At 35.4% G+C, this 21954-nt stretch overlaps 1 protein-coding gene across 1 annotated transcript; it reads left to right on the forward strand.

The window, feature by feature from the left end:
* Window positions 1–1517: 1517 nt before the first annotated feature.
* Window positions 1518–17031, forward strand: LOC123532923 (uncharacterized). Its single transcript, XM_053520251.1, has 6 exons — window positions 1518–1529; window positions 4118–4288; window positions 7368–7480; window positions 9132–9173; window positions 10985–11066; window positions 11927–17031. The coding sequence occupies exons 1-6, from the start codon at window positions 1518–1520 to the stop codon at window positions 12005–12007; spliced, it is 501 nt and encodes a 166-aa protein (XP_053376226.1). The 3' UTR covers window positions 12008–17031.
* The last annotated feature ends 4923 nt before the right edge of the window (window positions 17032–21954 follow it).

Below are 21954 nucleotides of genomic sequence, written 5' to 3' on the forward strand. Positions count from 1 at the left end.
CTTGTCCGGGTTGAACTCCATGGACCATGTCTTCTCCCAGGTTTCTAAGTTAATGAGGTCTTGTTGCAGAGATACACTATCTGAAATGGAGTTGATGGTAAGGTATATTATGGTGTCATCTGCAAACATTCTTGCGTTACATTTGACCGAGTCTGGTAAGTCATTGATATATACCAGGAAGAGACATGGCCCAAGAACAGACACCTGGGGAACTCCAGACAGTACAGGAAGTTCACTGGAAAAATGACCATCAATAGCGACTTTCTGGGATCGGTTGGACAGGAAAGATTTGACCCAATTGGTAATTTGTGGGTTGACACCAAGGCTTTGTAGTTTATAAATTAGTCTTATGTGATCGACCTTGTCAAACGCCTTGGAGAAGTCCATGACAATAACATCTGTTTGTTGACCCTGTTCAGTGTTATTGTAAAGTTCCTGAGTGAAATTAATGAGCTGAGTCTCACAACTGTGACCTGATCTAAAGCCATGCTGGAACTGGCTAAGTAGCTTATGCTTGTCAAAATAGGTCATAAGATTGGAAACAACAATGTGTTCAAGGAGTTTAGAAGCAATGCAAGTTAGGGAAATTGGGCGATAGTTACTAGGTTTAGACTTGAGACCTTTTTTAAATATGGGTGCTACAGTGGCTTTTTTCCAATCACTGGGTACTAGGCCAGATTCGAGAGATAACCTGTATATATGGGCAAGTACAGGAGCAATCTCATGGTGGAGTTCTTTTAGGATGCGTGGGGATAGTTCATCAGGTCCTGAGGCTTTATGTGGGGATAGGCCATGGAGCAGTTTTTCCACACCTTCAGTGGTGACCTGGATCTTATTCATCTTGGAGACTGGGGATGAGAGAACGTTGGAACATATATGCTTCAGTCTAAGGGGCTGGGGAGGGGAAAAGACAGATTCAAATTGTTTAAGATAGTGGCCTTTTGGATGGGGTCCGTATAGGTAAGACCATCTGATTTGAGGGGGGCGATGCCGACATTTTCTTTTTTGTTGTGCTTGATGAAACTGTAGAACTTTTTGTTTTTACCAGGTTGTGAGTCATGGTCAAATATGATACTTTCCATATATGACCAGTATTGGGCTCTTATCTGCTTCTGGATAGAAGACTTAAGGGATCTGAATCTTTGTTGGCGGGCTGGGGAGGGAGATTTGTGTAGTTTCTGGTAAAATTTATCACGCTTGTGTATAAGCCCGATAATTCTTGGGGTTAACCATGGCAAGTCGGCACGGGGTTTAGACATTTTAGATGGAATGTGTTTTGACTGGGATTCATTAAGGCGGTCCTTGAATGAATTCCACGCTACTTCAGGGTCTGAATGGTTTTCGGTGAGAAAGCTAGCACCAAAAGCCTTCATGTCAGATTTTAGCCCTTCCCATAGAGTTTAGAGTTTTATAGGGCATCTAGGTTGGGTTGGGCGGCCCCTATTAAGATTCAATTCATGAAAAATTATATCATGATCCGAGGTTGCTAGACTCGGTAGGGATTTGACCAAGTGGACATGGGATGGATGGTTTGTAAAGAAGAGATCAAGGGTGTTGGATAACCTAGTTGGGATCTTAACTATTTGTTCAAGATTATAATGGGAATATCTTTCAATAAATTCTTCATAAAAGGATCTGTTTTTACAAGTTTGTTTAGGGGACTCTTTTGACCAGTCAATGTCGGGGAGGTTGAAGTCTCCAAGTAGCCATACTATGCTGCCCTTGGGTATTTTACTAAGGGATAACCAAAGTTGGGACAGGGAGTCGGCGTCTAATTCTTGGGGTTTGTAGTAGGCTCCGACATGGATATCTTTAAGGCCAGTGATGGTAATTTTGGCCCAGGTTATATTGCATGAAGTCTTGAGGTCTGGTTGTTCTTGGCTGATCAGTGAGTTAGATATAGCTATCATCACTCCTCCGCCTTGACCTTCACTCCTGTCATCCCTATATACCTTATAATTAAGATTATCAGGAAATATTATCATGACAGTGAACAAGTATGTGAAGTTTCAATCCATTCCCATTAGTGGATACTGAGATACCAGCTTACATACAAAAAAAACAAAAATTTCCAAGTCAAAAAAGGGGCATAATTTTGTAAAAGAGCAAAAACGAGTTATGGAACCTGTACAATGTAAGTCAGTTTATCACAGTGAATAAGTGTATGAAGTTTCAATCCATTCCCACAAGTGGTTACTGAGATACCAGCTTACACATACAAAAACTTAATCAAATCGGGACGCTGACGCGGACGCCGACGCACGGGCGAGTCCAATAGCTCTATATTCTTTGAATAGTCGAGCTAAAAACTCAATATTTTCCTAGGATCGTAAGGTTAGGTAGTCTAATTTTTGTGACTGGTCAAGAAAAATTCAAATAAAGCCTGGAACCAGCATATGGAAACAAAGTAATTGGCAACCCTTCTGCAAATTGATGAAAATGGCAATTTTATTTTAAAAATAAAATACAATAATGAAAATGTTGACATGTGAAAAAATTTCAAATAATTTCTTAAAATAACTTGAAATTAAAATTTTATGAATCTCTTTAATCACGGGCAAATATCTCAAAAGTAAGGGGTATATAGGAGTGAACTTGTCTGTCGGTCCGTTGGTTTTCATGGTTTCCGGACAATAACTCAAGAAAGGCTTAACAGATTTAAATAAATTTTGGTTTACAAGTGTAACATCATAAAATACAGTTCAAGTTTGACTTCAGCCCGCCCGCTTAGCTCAGTAGGTAGAGCCTTGGTCTACGGATCGCGGGATCGTGAGTTCGATCCTCGGGTGGGGTGTATGTTCTCCGTGACTATTTGATAAACGACATTGTGTCTGAAATCATTAGTCCTCCACCTCTGATTCATGTGGGGAAGTTGGCAGTTACTTGCGGAGAACAGGTTTGTACTGGTACAGAATCCAGGAACACTGGTTAGGTTAACTGCCCGCAATTACATGACTGAAATACTGTTGAAAAACGGCGTTAAATCCAAAACAAAAAACAAGTTTGACTTCAAGTTCAGTAGGTCAAAGGTCAAGGTCACAATGACCCGGAACAGTTAAACGGTTTCCAGATGATAACTTGAGAGCGCTTGGGCCAAGGATCATAAATTTTGTTACACAGTTATAACATCATAAAATACAGGTCAAGTTTGACTTTGAGGTCAGTAGGTCAAAGGTCGAGGTCACAATAACCCGAAACAGTGAAACGGTTTCCGGATGATAACTTGAAAATGTATGGGCCTAGGATCATAAATTTTGGTACACAGGTGTAACATCATTAAATACAGGTCAGGTTCAACTTTTAGGTCAGTAGGTCAAGGTTCAAGGTCACAATGACCCGGAACAGTTAAACAGTTTCCAGATGATAGTTGAGAAAGCTTGGGACTAGGATCACGGAAGTTGATAGGGAGGTTGGTCATGACTAGCAGATGACCCTTATTGATTTTGATATCAGTAGGTCAAAGGTCAAGGTCACAGTGACCTGGAACAGTTAAACCATTTCCAGACGTTAACTTGAGAACGCTTGTGCCAAGGATCATGAAAGTTGGTCATGACCAGCAGATCGACACCTATTGATTTTGAGGTCAGCAGGTCAAAGATCAAGGTCAAGGTTTATGGGGAGTGGTGGTCTAGTGGATAAGGTGTCGGCCACTCAATCCAGAGGTCATATGTTCGAGTCTCACTGAGGCCATGACTTCTCATACAACACCAGTACTGGTTTTTCCAGGAAGCGGACTCAAGAGTGGTTACAATAGGCTTGAAGCTTTCATCACAATCGAGCTAAAAACAAATTAGTATAAACTAAAGGTCAAGGTCACAGTGATCCGGAACAGTTTAAACGTTTCCTGATGATAACTTGAGAACGCTTGGGCCTAGGATCACGAAACTTGATAGAGTAGGATGATCATGACCAACAGATGACCCCTATTGATTTTGAGGTTTCGACTTTGACATTGGCTTACTTTTGTGACAAAGCCGTATTGTGGGGGTATAATTTGTCACTCCTGTGACAGTTCTAGTTGTATTTAATGCAACTGAAGTCATTAAAGTTACCTGCAGAATTATCCACTTATAGTATGCATACTAAGAAGGTATTTTAATGGTGCTTTTTCTTTCAGATATTTCGACTGTGCCGATATTTTCCTGAAGGACATTTTTCCCCCCATTTTGATGGTCATTATGATGCAAGTCCCTCAGAACGATCATTAAAAACATTTATGTTGTATCTCAATGGTGGTTTCTCAGGTGGGGCTACAAATTTTGTTGACGAGAGTCAAACACTATATAAGGTAAGGGTTATTTATCATTAAACAGGTTTTTAAACAAGAGGGTCATGATGACCCTGGATCGCTCATCTGAGTAATAAGGGCTACATGTCTCAAATGTCAAACTGATGCTAAAATATTAAGAAAGTTGGTCAGTAAGTTGCATTTATGGTCACAGAAAGTCAGATTGGTGTGCAAAACTGTATATATCCTCCAAATTTCAAGGCTGTAACTTAAAAAAGAAGAAGTAGGTCAAGGTCACAGTCAAGTGACTGCTAGGAAATAGGTCTAGGAAATAGATAACTTTTAAGTATTTTTTCTTTTATAATTCATATACAAGTGACCCCCGGGGCAGGGCCTCTTTTCCCCCAGGTGTATAATTTGAACAATCTTGTTAGAGAACCTCTAGGAATGCTATATACTAAATATCAAAGGCCTGGGCCTTGAACTTTCAGACAAGAAGATTTTTGAAGTTTTTATGCCCCCACCATAAAATGGGGGGGGGCCATACAGTGTTACCCATGTCCGTGTGTGTGTTTGGGAAAGGGTGGTGTTCGTGTCCGGGCCATAACTTTGACATGCATGGTCCGATTTCAGAATAATTTGACACACATGGTAAAAACGGGACGTATTATGGGAACGCCCCTTGTGGGCGGCGTCCACAGATTTTGTCCGGAGCACATCTTCTTTATGCATGGAGGGATTTTGATGAAACTTGGCACATTTGTTCACCATCATGAGACAGTGTCATGCGCAAGAACCAGGTCCCTAGGTCTTAGGTCAGGTCACGTAGAGGTCAAAAGATACAAGAATGAAAACTTTGTCTGGAGCATTTCTTCGTCATGCATGAAGCGATTTTGATATAACTTGGCACAAATGTTCACCACCATGAGACGGAGTGTCGTGCACAAGAACCAGGTCCCTAGGTCTAAGTTCAAGGTCACACTTAAGAGGCCAAAGGTCAAATGCAAGAATGACTTCACATACAGGTACTTAAGAAATTTGCTATGACGAGCCTATATTGTAACATTCTTGCACTCTTGTTTATATTTGGCATGAATATTAACCTCAGTGAGACGGAGTGTTATGCACAAACCCCAGGTTCCAATATCAAAGGTCAAGGTCACAGTTGGAGGTCAAAGGTCATATCAGATAACTTTGACATGCATTCAGAGGAATCTTGTTTATATTTGGCATGAATGTTTAACTCAATGAGAAGGACTCTATCTCAAAGGTCAAGGTCACAGTTAGGGGTCAAAGGGCGGGCTCGACATGTTACCTATGGGCATCTAGTTTTCTTTTATTTTCCTACAAATTTAAAAATCAAATTCATTTAAAACAAAATATTGATAGATGTCAAAAGAAATTAACAACTGTTGATTTTCAGACATGTAAATTCAAATCCAGACACTTCGCATTCTAGCATATTGTAATGTATATTTATATTGTTTATACATCATTGACAGATATCTGATCATTAGGTTATACTAAAGTTGAGATAATAAGTCCACACCTGGCAGGGATCCCTGTATTGCATGGCAATAATTAATTCACTTGTTATAAACAATATAAAACTAGCTTTGTGTTATTTTTTATCAGTATGATTATTGTACCACCCGACAACAAAGTTGTAAGGGGGGGTATACTGGTTTCAGGTTGTCTCTCTGTCTGTCCGTCCGTCTGTCCGTAGACACAATCTTGTGTGCACCATCTCTCCTCATCCCCTTGACACAATTTAATGAAACTTCACACAAGTGATCAGTAACAACAGTAGTTGTGCATGGGGCATGTTAGGTTCTTCTAGAAAAAAAATTGCAGAGTTACGGGACTTTGTTTTTTGTAACTATACTATATACATAGACACAATCTTATGCGCACCATCTCTCCTCATCCCCTTGACACAATTTAATGAAACTTCACACAAGTGATCAGTAACAACAGTAGTTGTGCATGGGGTATGTTAGGTTCTTTCAGAAAAACATTTTGCAGAGTTACGGGACTTTGTTTTTTGTTACTATACTATATACATAGACACAATCTTGTGGGCACCATCTCTCCTCATTCCCTTGACACAATTTAATGAAACTTCACACAAGTGATCAGTAACAACAGTAGTTGTGCATGGGGCATGTTAGGTTCTTTCAACAACAAAAATTGCACAGTTATGGGACTTTGTTTCTTGTTAACATACTATGTACATACAGTCTGCATATGCAATCTTGTGCGCGCCTAATCTTCCAAACCCTTGCACACAATTTAATGAAACTTCACACAAGTTATCAGTACCAACCCTAGTTGTGCATGGTGCATGTTACGTTCTTTTAGATAAAATTCTGCATAGTTATGGGACTTTGTTTTTTGTTACTATACTGTATATACATACAGTCCACATAATTATGCAATCTTGTGTGCGTCAAATTGTAATGTACTGTTTCAGTGCATGCAGGGGGTACATTCATCACCTTTAGTGATAGCTCTAGTTGATGTTGCCCCTCCCCACTGTGGGTTTGAAACCCTGTTTAGGGTGTAGAGTTCTTTCATGTGAGGAAACCATCCAGCTGGCTATTGGAAGGTTGGTGGTTCTGCCTAGATGCCCATCTGTGTCTGAAGTAATGCTTGGAGGGGCAATTGGTGTCTTCCTCAACCACAAAAGTACTGCCTTGGTAGCCTAGTGGTAGAGCGTCCGCTTCGAGTGTGAGAGGTCATGGGTTCGATTCCCGGCCGCGTCATACCAAAGACATAAAAAATGGTACTAGTAGCTTCCTCGCTTGGCGCTCAGCATTAAGAGGATAGTGCTAGGACTGGTCAGCCCAGTGTCAGTATAATGTGACTGGGTGGGGTATCATGCCACGTCAGCGTGATATTCCAGTGAGGCAGCACTATAAAGTTGGGCATTGTGCTCACTGCTACAAGTAGACACCATCGTTTATATGACTGAAAAATTGTTGAAAAAGACATTAAACCCGAACACACTCAACCACAAAAGGCTGAAAAGTCACATGTGTCTATGTAATGTTTAACCCAACAAAAATAAATAATCATTGATTGTCCCAGTATAAGATATATATGCCATATAAATGTTTTGTTATTGTATGTTATACAGGATGTAGAAACAGGGAAATATTGTGCTGAGGAGAAGAATATCATATGTTCTGTACAACCAGAAGCTGGTCTTGGAATCTTATTTAATCATCATAGACTTCATGAAGGTGCACAGTTAAAGTAAGTGTACACAAATAAATAATTTACATTCTTTAGCTCGACTATTCGAAGAATAAGTAGAGCTATCCTACTCACCACGGCGTCGGCGTCGGTGTCACACCCTGGTTAAGTTTTTCGTACCAGTCCACATTTTGACAAAGTCTTTTGAGATAAAGCTTTGAAACTTTCAACACTTGTTTACCATCACCATGTCCAGTTATAGGCAAGAGTACATAACTCTGTCAAGCATTTTGACTGAATTATGGCCCCTTTTGACTTAGAAATCTTGGTTAAGTTTTTCGTACCAGTTCATATTTTGACAAAGTCTTTTGAGATAAAGCTTTGAAACTTTCAACACTTGTTTACCATCACCATGTTCAGTTGTAGGCAAGAGTACATAACTCCATCAAGCATTTTGGTTGAATTATGGCCCCTTTTTGACTTAGAAATCTCGGTTAAGTTTTTCGTACCAGTCCACATTTTGACAAACTCTTTTGAGATAAAGCTTTGAAACTTTCAACACTTGTTTACCATCACAATGTCCAGTTGTAGGCAAGAGTACATAACTCCATCAAGCATTTTGACTGAATTATGGCCCCTTTTGACTTAGAAATCTCGGTTAAGTTTTTCGTACCAGTTTATATTTTGTGTAAAGTGTTTGACATATGGCTTTGAAACTTTTATATCTTGTTCAGTATAATAGTCTCTATCAATAGGCAAGAGTACGTAACTCTCTCTTCTTTTTTGGCTGAATTATGGCCCTTTTTGAACTTGGAAATTGGTTCTGTTTTGTAAATGTCCATGTTTTGTCAAGACTATTTGACATATGGCTTTTAAACTTTAAACTCTTGTTTATCATTATGATTTCCATCTGTAGGCAAGAGTACATAACTCTGACAATTATTTTGACTGAATTATGGCCCTTTTTGGACTTTGAAATTTGTTCAGTTTTTCTTACAAGTCAGCGTTTTGTCAAAACTGTTTGAACTGTGGCTTAGAAACTTTTAACACTAGTTTATCAACACAATTTCCATCTGTAGGCAAGAGTACATAACTCTGTCAACTATTTTGACTGAATTATGGCCCTTTTTGGACTTAGGAATTAGTTAAATTTTTCATATAAGTCCATGTTTTGCCTAACATATAACTTAACATATTTGCCATCATGGTCACACATTGCCATTTAGTGCAAGACTAATCGAAATCCACAAATACAGGAACATTTTTTGTTTAATCCATTTTTTTGTTTAGTCTGAAAATCTATGGAAATATTTTGACCCCATTCTTCAATCAATTCTTCGAATAGTCGAGCGCGCTGTCATCCGACAGCTCTTGTCTTATGGTTAAACTTCATTCCCCTGTCCCAAACCTTCGCTCTTCTGTCAGTGGAAAGAATGCAGAGTGGCCACTAAGACAGATAGACAGATTTTCAACACTACATGTTTGAATCAAGCATCAAGAGTGATTAATATAAGTTGTAGAACTTGTTTCACAAGTCAGCTAAAATTAATTACTATAAATTAAAGTATGTGGGTAAAAAGAGTTGCCATTTTGAATCCAAATATATTTTAGAAAAAAAATATGAAAAAAATAGTATCCTACAGGCTCGTAGTAGGGTGATGCTTTTAACAAAGGGGATATTCAAGTCTAGATATGTGCTTTTTAGACTTCTGTCACCACAAAAGTTTTTATTTTGCCTTAACGTTTAATCGGGATGTAATAATTAAATAACACTTAAAATTAACTATCAGAATAATTATGAAACATTTAATATTTTAGTTATACATTTTGGAAGTAATTAATGTGGATCAAAATTTAGTGATGAATTTGAGGCAGTGAAATACTTTAAACAGCAAAACCTTAAGAATTTGATAGAAATGTAGGAAAAATATTGAAAGTAAGCATTAATTCAACAGTGACAAAAACCTTGGAGGTTAGATGTAAAATAAAGAATATATGAAGCCATGAAAATGTCTAAGTAGACAGAAACCAAGGAATGTGAAATAGGTGAAGAGTAATGAATTATGAATGCAATGAAACTCTAAAAGACAGAACCTTATGTGAATGTGAAAATCTAGAACAGAATATGTATGTGAATGCATTAAACATTACAAAGACAGAACCTGGAGTATGTGAATGATAGTGAAACATAAGTACTGTATGTGAATGCATTAAACATTACAAAGACAGAAACCTTGGAGGTATGTAGAATATTAGTGAAGAGTATATGTATGTGAATGCATTGAAACATCTACAACAGACAGTACTGATTGAATGCATTGAAACATCTCAAAGACAGAAACCTTGAGTATGTAGAATATTAGGAAGTATATGTATGTGAATGCATTGAAACATCTACAACAGACAGAAACCTTGGAGGTATGTAGAATATTAGTGAAGAGTATATGTATGTGAATGCATTGAAACATCTACAACAGGCAGAAACCTTGGAGGTATGTAGAATATTAGTGAAGAGTATATGTATGTGAATGCATTAAAACATTTACAAAAGACAGAAATCTTGGAGGTATGTAGAATATTAGTGAAGAGTATATGTATGTGAATGCATTGAAACATCTACAACAGACAGATATCTTGGAGGTATGTAGAATATTAGTGAAGAGTATATGTATGTGAATGCATTGAAACATCTACAACAGACAGAAATCTTGCAGGTATGTAGAATATTAGTGAAGAGTATATGTATGTGAATGCATTAAAACATTTACAAAAGACAGAAACCTTGGAGGTATGTAGAATATTAGTGAAGAGTATATGTATGTGAATGCATTGAAACATCTACAACAGACAGATATCTTGGAGGTATGTAGAATATTAGTGAAGAGTATATGTATGTGAATGCATTGAAACATCTACAACAGACAGTACCTGTATGTGAATGCATTGAAACATCTGCAACAGACAGAAACCTTGGAGGTATGTAGAATATTAGTGAAGAGTATATGTATGTGAATGCATTAAAACATTTACAAAAGACAGAAACCTTGGAGGTATGTAGAATATTAGTGAAGAGTATATGTATGTGAATGCATTGAAACATCTACAACAGACAGAAACCTTGGAGGTATGTAGAATATTAGTGAAGAGTATATGTATGTGAATGCATTGAAACATCTACAACAGACAGTACCTGTATGTGAATGCATTGAAACATCTACAGCAGACAGAAACCTTGGAGGTATGTAGAATATTAGTGAAGAGTATATGTATGTGAATGCATTGAAACATCTGCAACAGACAGTACCTGTATGTGAATGCATTGAAACATCTACAACAGACAGAAACCTTGGAGGTATGTAGAATATTAGTGAAGAGTATATGTATGTGAATGCGTTGAAACATCTACAACAGACAGACACCTTGGAGGTATGTAGAATATTAGTGAAGAGTATATGTATGTGAATGCGTTGAAACATTTACAACAGACAGAAACCTTGGAGGTATGTAGAATTTCAATGACAAATATGTGAAGGCATTAAGATGTTAACAGGCAGAAACTTTAAGAGTCAGTCGTATGCAAAAACTCAATGAAAAGAATGCGAAGGCATTGAAACTTTTGCAACAGGTTGAAACCTTGGAGGTATGTAGAATCTCTGTGAAGAGTATGTGATGGCAGTCACACTTTTACGACAGGCAGAAACCATTTAGGTATGTAAAATCTCAGTGGAAAATATGTGAAGGCAGTGAAATTTTCACAATGGGCAGAAACCTGGAGGTATGCCATGATTGATAAATGACCTTTTAGGGTGGCTAGGAAAATGATATTAATAGATATTTCTCTGACTTTGAACAGTTAAGTTCTGACTTACTAGCTAGTCACTGCTATGAGTTCAAAACAGTGTTGGGGTTGTGGAATTCTTCCATTTGTGGAAGCCATGAAGCTGCAAATCTGTGCCTGATATAATGTCTAGAAAAACACCTTGTTTTTTCCTCAATTATTGAGATTCAAAAGATGATAATATTGACCCAGATTGTGTGGTTGTGATTTAAAATCTACCATTTCTTGGATATTAACACTTGCAAAAGCTAGCAAAGTGTTAAGCAAATGCAGAATTAACCAGCACTCTTACATCTCCTTCCCATTTACAACCCATTTTTATCAGATATTAATTTTCTTATTACTGGTATTATAAGTCATTAGTTTGATCTTAAAGTGATGAAATATCTTCCTTTGCTTGAATTTGTCATAACACTAGGGGCAGGGCAAAATTTCTATATAAATAGATAAAAACAGTTAGAGATATAAATTTCAATGGTGAAAAATACTTATCTGGTAACTTACTAAGTTTGACCCATTTGTTTAATGAAAACACATGAATCCATATTCCTCGCAAGGGTAATCACTAAACCAAACTTTTCTGCACCTAATGAGTATGATTTAACCAAGTTTGACTGTATTTTAATAGAAATATCCTTTTAAAAAGGAATTATTTGTTTCAGAATGGAGGAGAATGTATGAAGGCAGCAGAACTGTACAGACGAGCATTTAAACTGGCTCCAGAGCTAGAGAACTTTTGTTGACGCAGGAGACTGACAGTGTTCATATTATTCACAGTATCAGGTGGATGGACCTCTTTCACAGGTCAAGTCAAAAAGATGCGTCATCCCTCTGACAGAGAAAAAATTGTTTTTGTTCATATTTGTAATGCAAGAAGAATGTGATAATTATAATATTATATATATATATTTTTATATGGGTATTTTTGCTTTTAGCTCACCTGAGCATGAAGTGCTCATTAGCATTGTTGGATGTCCATTGTCTGGCAAATACAAATATTCTAAACTACCCAGCCAACTTAAACCGAAGTTCACCTGAATGGTCATTGGGTAATCCTCTTTCAGACATCTGTGAATCCAGGTTATCAGGAAGGATTCTAGTTGCCATGGCAACCAAATTTAAAGAAAAGCTATAAAAAATGTTCCTTGAAGACCAGCTGGCTTAATTCTGAAATAGTTTGTTTTTTTGCAGAAATGTTCCTTTGCTTCATGGAAAACTTCAAAATCTTCTTTTCTGAAACTACTGGCTCATTTACAATAATGTTCCTAAAATGACCTTCTACCAAAATTGCTTTAAATCTTTGCTTTTTTTTTTAACAAACTTACATGTAGCTGCCAGGGATTGGGTTAGTTTTCTTTAGATTACTAGTTTCCTCTAGATGACTATTTGGAAAAAAGGAAAAATTGAAAAATCTGCTTCTTTGAAACTGAAACTGCTTGTCTGATTTCAAAATTATTTGACAGCAGTGTTCCTAAGATGACTATCTATCAAATTCCTTCAAGTAATATTGATTTGTTATTAAAGAATAACTGCCTGGGGTGTAGGGCTAGTTTTCTCTGCTCTGTATGGCTATAATTAAGGAAAATATAAAAAAATCTACTCTTCTGAAAGTGCTTGTCCAAATAAAAAGTAACTTAACACAGATGTAACTTGTGTGACTCTACCAGATTCCTTCAAGCTGCCCACATACATAACCCTCCCCACACCTCCACCATAAAGAAGTGGATGAAGTAGGGAGGACTGTTTCATGGCCATGTATGCCACCAATACAGTAGGTTGGCGTGAACCTGTTTTGATAGTGTTAAAAAAGCGGGAATTAACATTCACTTAAAGGTCCATAGACTTACAGTGATTTATTATGTGTGTGTGAATTAAGTGTAACACTGTTTTGGTATATCATTTCTATTCTGAAATTTCTTTCATATAAAATGATATATCAAATGTGGTAGCACTCTTTCTTAGGGGCTGTATGTTGGTGAATATGTCAATGTGACATCAGTATGCAGCGTTTTAACAGATGTGCATTGATTTTTGGTATCAAAATCTGTTTCTGACACATTTAAAGAGCATGCACAGATATGTTCTTTCTCTTTAACTACTTTCTCAAATCTGAAATACCCCTTTCTTGTCACAGTCAAAAAGAGTTTAATTCAGTTTAGTGTCATGGGTCTGTTTCACAGAAGCACACTTTGGAAAAATTATATGCTTTTAACCCTTATCATGCTGGACACAATTGATTCTGCCTTTGCTACCAGTGTAGATCATGATCAACCTAACATGCAGTCTAATCAAGATCTGCACTGTTCACCATTCAGGCAGTATCTTTTTGGTAAGCACCCCATTTAACAGTGAATGGTACTGTCCAAATTGAAAGATGGACAAATTCATTATAGAAATTTAGCATGGTAAGGGTTAATAGAGATGTTTTACATAAATCAAAGATTTGTTAAACAGAATGATAATTATTTCACATTAGTATCCCAATGTTTTGTTGTTGCTGATTCCATGAGGTGTTTACATATTTAAGAACATATATTTAAGAATTGTATAAGATTTGACTCTGGGTGTGGCTGTGAGTTGTTGGGTGGGGATAAAACTTTCTTGCATAAAGAACTTCTGTACATTGTGTATGCTTATCTGTGTTCTAGTAATGTAGTGGGAAGGATGTCCTGATAAAATCTCAGGACGAGGTGCTTGAAATAAAGGTCAGAAACCTTATATACCGGTAGATAAGGTGACAGGATGGGTCATTACTGTTTCATAATAGTATTATAAACCACTAAACAAAATTCAGTTTGTAAGTTCAAGTGAACTTTATCTGTTCTTCTGTCTCAGTGTACTTAGCATACAAGGTTGTTGTTTGTTGCTGTAAATCAAGACCTTTTTCCTATTATATTTATCTCGATGCTGAACTGTTTATGCTTTTGGAGTTAAGATCATTTCAAATGGCCTTCATGGATGAATGGGTCAGGTCACTCGCTTTGAATCACTTGCCCTTCATTTCTGTTCGTTCAAGTCAATCTTCGGTCTTAATGTGGGTAAACCATCCAGGTGTATTATGAAAGGTCGGTGGTTCTACCCAAGTTTAAGTCCTAAAGGATACAGTTAAGGTTGAAAAGTTGCCATAGGACCTGAACTGCGTCGACACAAAGCCAATCTAACAATAACGCAACTTTGAACTTTCCTGTTCATAACTCATTTAGACCCCTATAATATAAAATGAACTCGGTAATCTTTTGAAGGCATTTTTATTATTACTTATTACTTTTGTTATTAGTGATCTTGTATATTAACAATCTTTTTCGTATATTATTTATCTTTAATATTAGAATACCATTAACACATAGCAAAGAAAATAATCTTGAAAGTTACAGTGATTTTTTGTACAAATGAATATATGTCTAACTTAAAATATGTATATACGTCAATCTATTTACAACAGCACATAAACTATCACATGTTTAAAATAATGGATCTATGAACTTTTTTTTTGCTTGTAGATGTTAGAATCATTCTTTTGATATTTCTTCAGGCGGGGGACCCATAATGACATTTGACAACTCCCTCGTGATTACATATCATTAGTATACAATTTCATTATCTCCCGGGCATATAACTGGAAATTATTTTTCATAACAAACCGAGAATCTCATTTGCATAATGGGAACATGTAAACAAACGGAAATTGATGATCGTCATTACAGGTCCATTACCTTAACGTAGAAATAACAAACAAAGTACCACTAAAACATAGGTCAGCAATATCTTAAACAAGCAATTGATCTTCAATTGTTAAAAAGTATAATTATGCACATTTTACTACAAATAACAGGCCTGAGATCGAGTTAGAAATCAGAATCCTGACAGTGTAATTTCTGAAGCAATGAAATATTCATTTCCTATAAATTCAGAAATATCTGGTCCTTGGGTAAAATGTACTACTATTTTGTATGTCTGTATCACCCTGAAAATGAAATGGCTGGAGAGCTGCTACACACTAGGAGGCCTAGCACTTGATGGTGGTGTTAGATTACTGTACTCCTCATCAGTATGTCGCAGGTTAAAACTGCACCAGAGGCAAAATATAACTGTCAAAAATAAAGTTTATTGCAAACATGAAATTGTTAAGCATTTTTACTGGCAGTATTTTATCTCTTGTTTGAAATTGCCTGTTGTTTTTACCGTGCCTTTCTTACATGTAACTACTGGAACAGGAAATTCTTATTTATGAATCGCAAATTACATTTTGATGGAATATCTTTTGTAACTTATTTTGTTACTCGCTTAAAATATGAATCATATTAACAGGTACCAATAGCAATTTAATCTGAGACTTTCAAAATTATGTAGAATTGAAATCACACATCTTCGCATATGTAGTTGTTGATATATTGTCACCATGGTGCACACAGTGATAAATGCTTCTTTATGTGAGTGAAGTTATCCACTTGACTAGCTGCATGTGAAAAGTTAATATTATTTCAGAGGAAAACTTGTCTTTTAAATGTAAATGTCTATTTTGCTATGCCATGGTTCATGTACATGTACTATTAATGTTTTTCACATACATATTTTTTTACATTTATGTTTTCTGTTGCATGTGTTATTATTTTATACCTGCCATTTTATTTTGAATAAAATATTTTCTTTTTTAGCGATGATTCTGTACATTTGTTAGTTATGATTTTATACTTTTTCATTTGTTTCTAGTATAATTCTAGTCGGAAAAATTAAATACAAACAAATGTAACAGCCATTACTAGGAAAGTCAAAGAAGTGGTTCTTTTAAGTGGTTCTTTTAAGTGGTCTTTATTCACAGGTTAAAGGTCCATTACTAAGGGAAAGTGAGTTGGCAATTTTTTTCATAGCCAGTGCATAGACTTCTGCAAGACACTAAATAATGAAGATTGGCAGGTCAAAATTTACAGAAGGTCTTTGGAACTCAAAGAAATGTATGTGTATTATGTTGAAATTTCAATGAATCGACAGAATGACCCCCCAGGTCTTTTTAACTTTCTTCATACTTCATAGAAAAATAATTGTACATACTGCGATTTATTTCGAATTTCTACATACCAACTTTCATTTTCCAATAAAATGAAATAGTTTCTGTGCTTTTTAAAAGAAATTAAAATGTTCACTTTCCTTAGTATTGGACCTTTAAAGTACATTTTAACCAGTGCAGATATTTAAAGACTGTGACTAAAAAACAGATCTGGTGCACCTGTGATATATTACAGACTTCAGTATATACCGGATTCAAGCAATTTGAATGACAAGTATCTTTAATGTAAATATTTTGTAACCATAGTAATCCTAACCCTAACTTTTAGTCAGTATATTATACATATTATACAATAAATGCGCGTGGACATGCAAAAATGTACATAAGATAATGATTTTGTGACATGTCCAGAACAATTGCACCAGATCTGTAATGAGAAACATTGATATTTAAATCTGTAATTGAAGTAGTAGAGCCAGATGGTTCACATGTCGCCTTTAGCTCTGGGTTGACTATACTGGAATAGTAAAGAGAACTTTACCGCATTCTAGTTTAATATTTCAGTTCTGAGATCCATCAGTTTAAAGCATGTAATTTTTAACAATGAACATCTGAAAACAATAACATTTTTTTTCCAAACTTAATGTTCTGGAAATATTAAAACAAACTGAATAGATTATAGTAAAAAGCAAAATATTCTTGCAAGCATGCATACATGTATAATATCATCTTCTTGCCAACAAATAAAAAAGTTTAAACACATTATTGGTTTTATTCTCAATAATAAAAAGAAGTTTTAGTATCATTAAAGACTTTTTATCAAAAAAGGACAAAGCAGTAACAATATAGACTCTTGGTTGCTGTGAAATCATTAATTTTCGTCAGGGGACGAATTTTCGTGGGTTTTGTGGTTGTGTCAGTCAAGAAAATAAAATCCCAACAAACAAGGAAAAAAACCTATATAATTTTACATATATCTTCTTATTACATTTGGAAATCCACATCTATAAGCCTACCTCAACCTCCCAGAAATAGCCCTTTGGATCAGAACTAGAAAATTTGATGCCCACGAAATTAAAGGAGTTGACACTGATAAAAAGTAGGTTTTATTACAATAAAACACGCTAAAAAAGAACTTGTTTCTTAAAAATCTATAATTCCTTTCTAAAACAAAGGAATAAAAATGTAACCTTCTGTTTAAAATACTCAAAGCGACAGGTTACTGGTTTACTATGGTGTTATTAGCTTTTTTAAACACTCAAAATTAGAGTAGAACGTATACGGTATTTTAATAATTATGTTCTTAAAATGATAAAAAGTAAAATGAGAATAAAAAATCTCAAAACACATTTCGTATGCATAAAAATGACAACTCCAGGAGTATTGAAATAAAACGCTCAGTGGAGTATGATATAAAAATTCTAGATCTTATTTGAGCCGCACCATGAGAAAACTAACATAGTTGCTTTGCAACCAGCATGGATCCAGACCAGCCTGTGCATCCTTGCAGTCTGGTCAGGATCCATGCTGTTCGCTAACGGTTTTTCTAATTGCAATAGGCTTCGAAAGCGAGCAGCATGGATCCTGACCAGACTGCGCGGATGCGCAGGCTGGTCTGGATCCATGCTGGTCACAAAGCCACTATGTTGGTTTTCTCATGGCATGGCTCATTTGTATGACTGTTTAAAAAGGTTATGACACTGAAGGTTTTGTAACTGCAAAAACATAATCAATAAACAATACAGTTGAGATTTCTGTATATCGGTCTGACATATTTTATGACATTCCAACAGACCTAAGGGTTCAGTTGTAATGTTCTGATAAAGAACTTACAATAATTCATAACAAATAAATGCAGCACAACGTTCTTAATTATGGGTGTTGGTAATTGCCATAATATATTAGCACAATACTTTTAGAAACATACCTTTTCCTATAAAAGCCATCCTAAATATGTTCATTGTTACACTATATCATCACATATCCAAATTCTTTAATAAGCTTAAGTTAATCATTCAAAGGCAGACTGACAGCATTAGCTCATGCATTTTCTGTCCATCCCACAGAATGCAACCTTGTGGTTGATTAATTTCCAGAATTAGCTCAAAATCATCCAATCAGATGCTGGTTTTGAGGTTATAACACTGTTTCGGGCCACTGGTTTATTTCAAGTTGAGCTCAGATTTGTCATACCAGACGCTGGACTTGTAAGACACATTTTATAACCTATGAACCTGGTTTTGGTTTTATAGTGTCCTGTACAAGGATAAGTGGTATATAACTGATTGTGTCCTCAAACTGACATGTATGTTATGGTGTAAAAAAATAATGTTTACTGCAAGATTTCTTTTTATATTAATAGGAACACTCTTTAATCTGGTCGTTAAGCTGAGACTCTTTGAAAACCCATTGATTCTTCGTCAAATAACAGCGCCCATGTAATAATTCATATGTAATGTAGTGTAGTAGAACATGTTTAGGATGGTATAGCACACATGTAATCTCAAAACAAAAACTTAAACAAAAAATCTCTAACAACTTTAATAGTGTTACCATTTGACTTGTTGAGTAGATGTTTCTTTAATTTGTACATTTTGGGGATAAAAATGCAAACGAGAAGGGCATAAAGGCCCTGTATCGCTCACATGACTTACGGTAGTTCTTATCCTATATGACGCAGTATCCAGTTAGATGTAGACCATTCAGGCCAAGTTGCATGAAAACGAGGTAAAAAATGTGGCCTCTGGAGTGTTGAAGAATTCTCCTAGTGAGCTAGTTTTAGACATATCAGATGGCCCAGTTACAAACTTTTTTTATACAGACAGATATTCTTGACATGTTTCATAAAAATCAGATAAGCCGTTCTTGAAATGAGAATTCAAACTTAGACTCAGTTTGCTATAACTTTGTGTCTAGTAAATTTAATACAGCTGAAATTTTGCAGGGTTGTCTGTTGCTATAGGTTTCTCCTTTCCTTAAGAAGTTTTATCACAATCATGTTCGGATATAACAGTGATAGAAAAAATAGAAAATTTAGCATTTAAAGTCGAAGCTGGAAATACTTAATTGTTAATGAAAAATGGCTCAACTGTAAAAGTCTTCTACCAACGCAGAACTATTTACAACAACAAACATCTACCCAAAAACTCAAATGGCTAAACTCGTACAATACACATGAAAACACTCTTAACGCATTCACACTTTCTATGAATTTAAAAGAATTAGAAAATAATATCATTACAGACTACCGGGTATCTTAATCTCATAAAAATATTTAGAAAATGTAAATAGCACTCGTAACATCTTCAACTATATTTAAAACTCCTGTCTTCTAATCATACAAGGCAAAAAAAGGAGTCGGATTATATCAATTATATTTATACTTCATATATTCAATAATATTATACACCCTTTTCAATTGCGCTCATTTGATTTGTCGAAAGGAGTGCACATGCGGGTCCGCAAAAAGCGATACTGACCCACGAAAGTGATAATGACTCTTGTATCACTTTTTCTTATGTATATGAAATATGGGCCAGTCAAACGAGTGCGTTTGAGAAGGACATATAATATAACAAAGACTTATGTTGAGGTCAATATGTGTTTTACAGGTCCGTGAAACACATATTGACCTCAACATGTCAATAACTGTATAATAACAACCCTGCTGTGGTTTTGTTGTTGTTGTTGTTTTGAATAAGTCTGATATCAGAATGCAGCAATACAGTTCTACAAGCAGTATCACTTTCTCAGTCAGTTAAAAAGTTACTAAACTCTTTGTACAGAGTCAATTAATCAATTAAGTGACAATGAATTACGGCTTAGTATGAAAGTTCTCTATTTTTTTTTCTAGTCAAAAATAGTAAGAAATACCCCAAGGCAGTCTTACTTCTCTGAAATATCGAGATCTGGTTTTATATGCAGATGTTTAACCCTCCATACTTGTCAGATGAGTTCATTTAGAGATGTGAAATTGTAAATGTATATAATCAGTGCCAAAGTACTTATACTGGTAATTTGGAATAGTGATAAAAGTTTGTAATATATATATATATATAATATATATATATGTATATCATATTTTCAAGGATCCCAAGTACAGTGTAAACTAGGAAGTGAAATTTTAAGCACTATGACCGGATGGAGTGTAGCCACCAATTGAAAGTTTCTTATTGCTGACTCATGTCAAGGTCTCTTTCTGACTTGGTAAAATTTATACCTTTCCTATGCAGCTCTAAATACCGGTAGGTCAGCCTCGTAGGCATGAAACTAATATACAAACAATAAATATTGGAAAATTTGAAAGTCTGGCATGACTGACTAAATAAGTAAGATAAACACTATATAAAGATTACTTGGTTATTTTAAGTCCTTGATATTATATATAGTGCTTGACCTTTAGTCAATGATTCTCCAGCATGCATATAATAGGGTTATTATATAGTAGCTCGATCTGGGATGCTGTATTCAGCTGAAATGGACTTTTGCAAGATCGGATCTCACGAGGCGCACAGGCGCCGATTGTGATCCTACCTTGCAAAATCCGCGAGAGCCTAATACAAAATCCCAGATCTAGCTACTGTTATAATGACCCTTTTATTATATATCTTCACCTTTTTGTTTGATGTTTTGTTATTGAACGAAATTTTCAATGTTTATCGATGTTAAAATTGAACTTACTGAAGTTTTTATGTGAGCTATTTATAGAACTGTGTCAGGTCATGCATATTCCTGTAACATACAATACAAAAGGTACAATATGGAATTTTTTTCTGCCTGTTCATATTTACTTGTAAAATACAAGCCGATTTTTTTACAGAATTTATATAGCTATATAATAAAAGTATATATTAGTACTGTAGAAGTGAATTACAATTTTGTCCGCCAAATCTGTAACAGAGTGTTTCTGTTTGAATTTCTTCTTTAGAATTTCTTCTTTATTTTGCAATATCTAAGTACATGTCTCAAAGTCTGGTAGTAGAAACTTAGATTTCGAAGATAACTTAACCTTTAGCCTGCTAAATTTCTAAAATGGACTGGTCCATCATTCAGTTTTGGCAGTACCATTTATTACTCGAAGGGGTGTTCACTAAAAATTTACCAACTGAATAGTGAGTGAACAGTGCAGACCATGCATGCTGATCTTGGTCTGCACTGGTTGCAAAGGCAGAACCACTTGCCGCCCGCAGGCTAAAGGTCAGTTTAATTAAAGGCCCAAAATTGTAATTTTCAGTGGAAAATTTTACCCTTGAAAATCAAGAGAAAAAAAATCTTTATTCAATTTTACAAAACCTGTTGTTCTCCCCTTCCTTGTTTTTGTATTAATTTTGTTGTAATTTTACAAAATGTTTAATGCTGTTTAATATATTCTGAAAAATATTTTGTTCAGGCATCAAGTTGAGTCAAAATGCAATTTTTAAAAAAAAATACACTATCAAATTATTTTTTGTTGATGAATTTAAATCTAATCAAGGTATCTGTCAAAATTAAAACTGCTCCTATTGCCAACCTTGAAGGTTTTTAGAATGACAAAAAAAAAAAATTTATGACATGGACTTAAAGAGAAATGGAAAAAAAACCACTAAATAAACATGATAAAAGAAAGGTGAATCGAACAGTATAATAGAATTATGGCTAATATGTATGTATCCATTTATGAGTTACCATGTTGAAAAGAACCTTGCT

This window comes from Mercenaria mercenaria, chromosome 1 (genome assembly GCF_021730395.1).
Source record: "Mercenaria mercenaria strain notata chromosome 1, MADL_Memer_1, whole genome shotgun sequence".
NCBI lineage: Eukaryota > Metazoa > Mollusca > Bivalvia > Venerida > Veneridae > Mercenaria > Mercenaria mercenaria.

What these genes read in the sequence shown, in the direction of transcription:
- LOC123532923 (XM_053520251.1), top strand. An exon ending in TTATTTTGCCTTAACGTTTA is followed by an intron (nt 9,174 to 10,984) that starts ATCGGGATGTAA and finishes ACAGGCAGAAAC; the next exon opens with TTTAAGAGTCAGTCGTATGC. An exon ending in AACAGGTTGAAACCTTGGAG is followed by an intron (nt 11,067 to 11,926) that starts GTATGTAGAATC and finishes TATTTGTTTCAG; the next exon opens with AATGGAGGAGAATGTATGAA.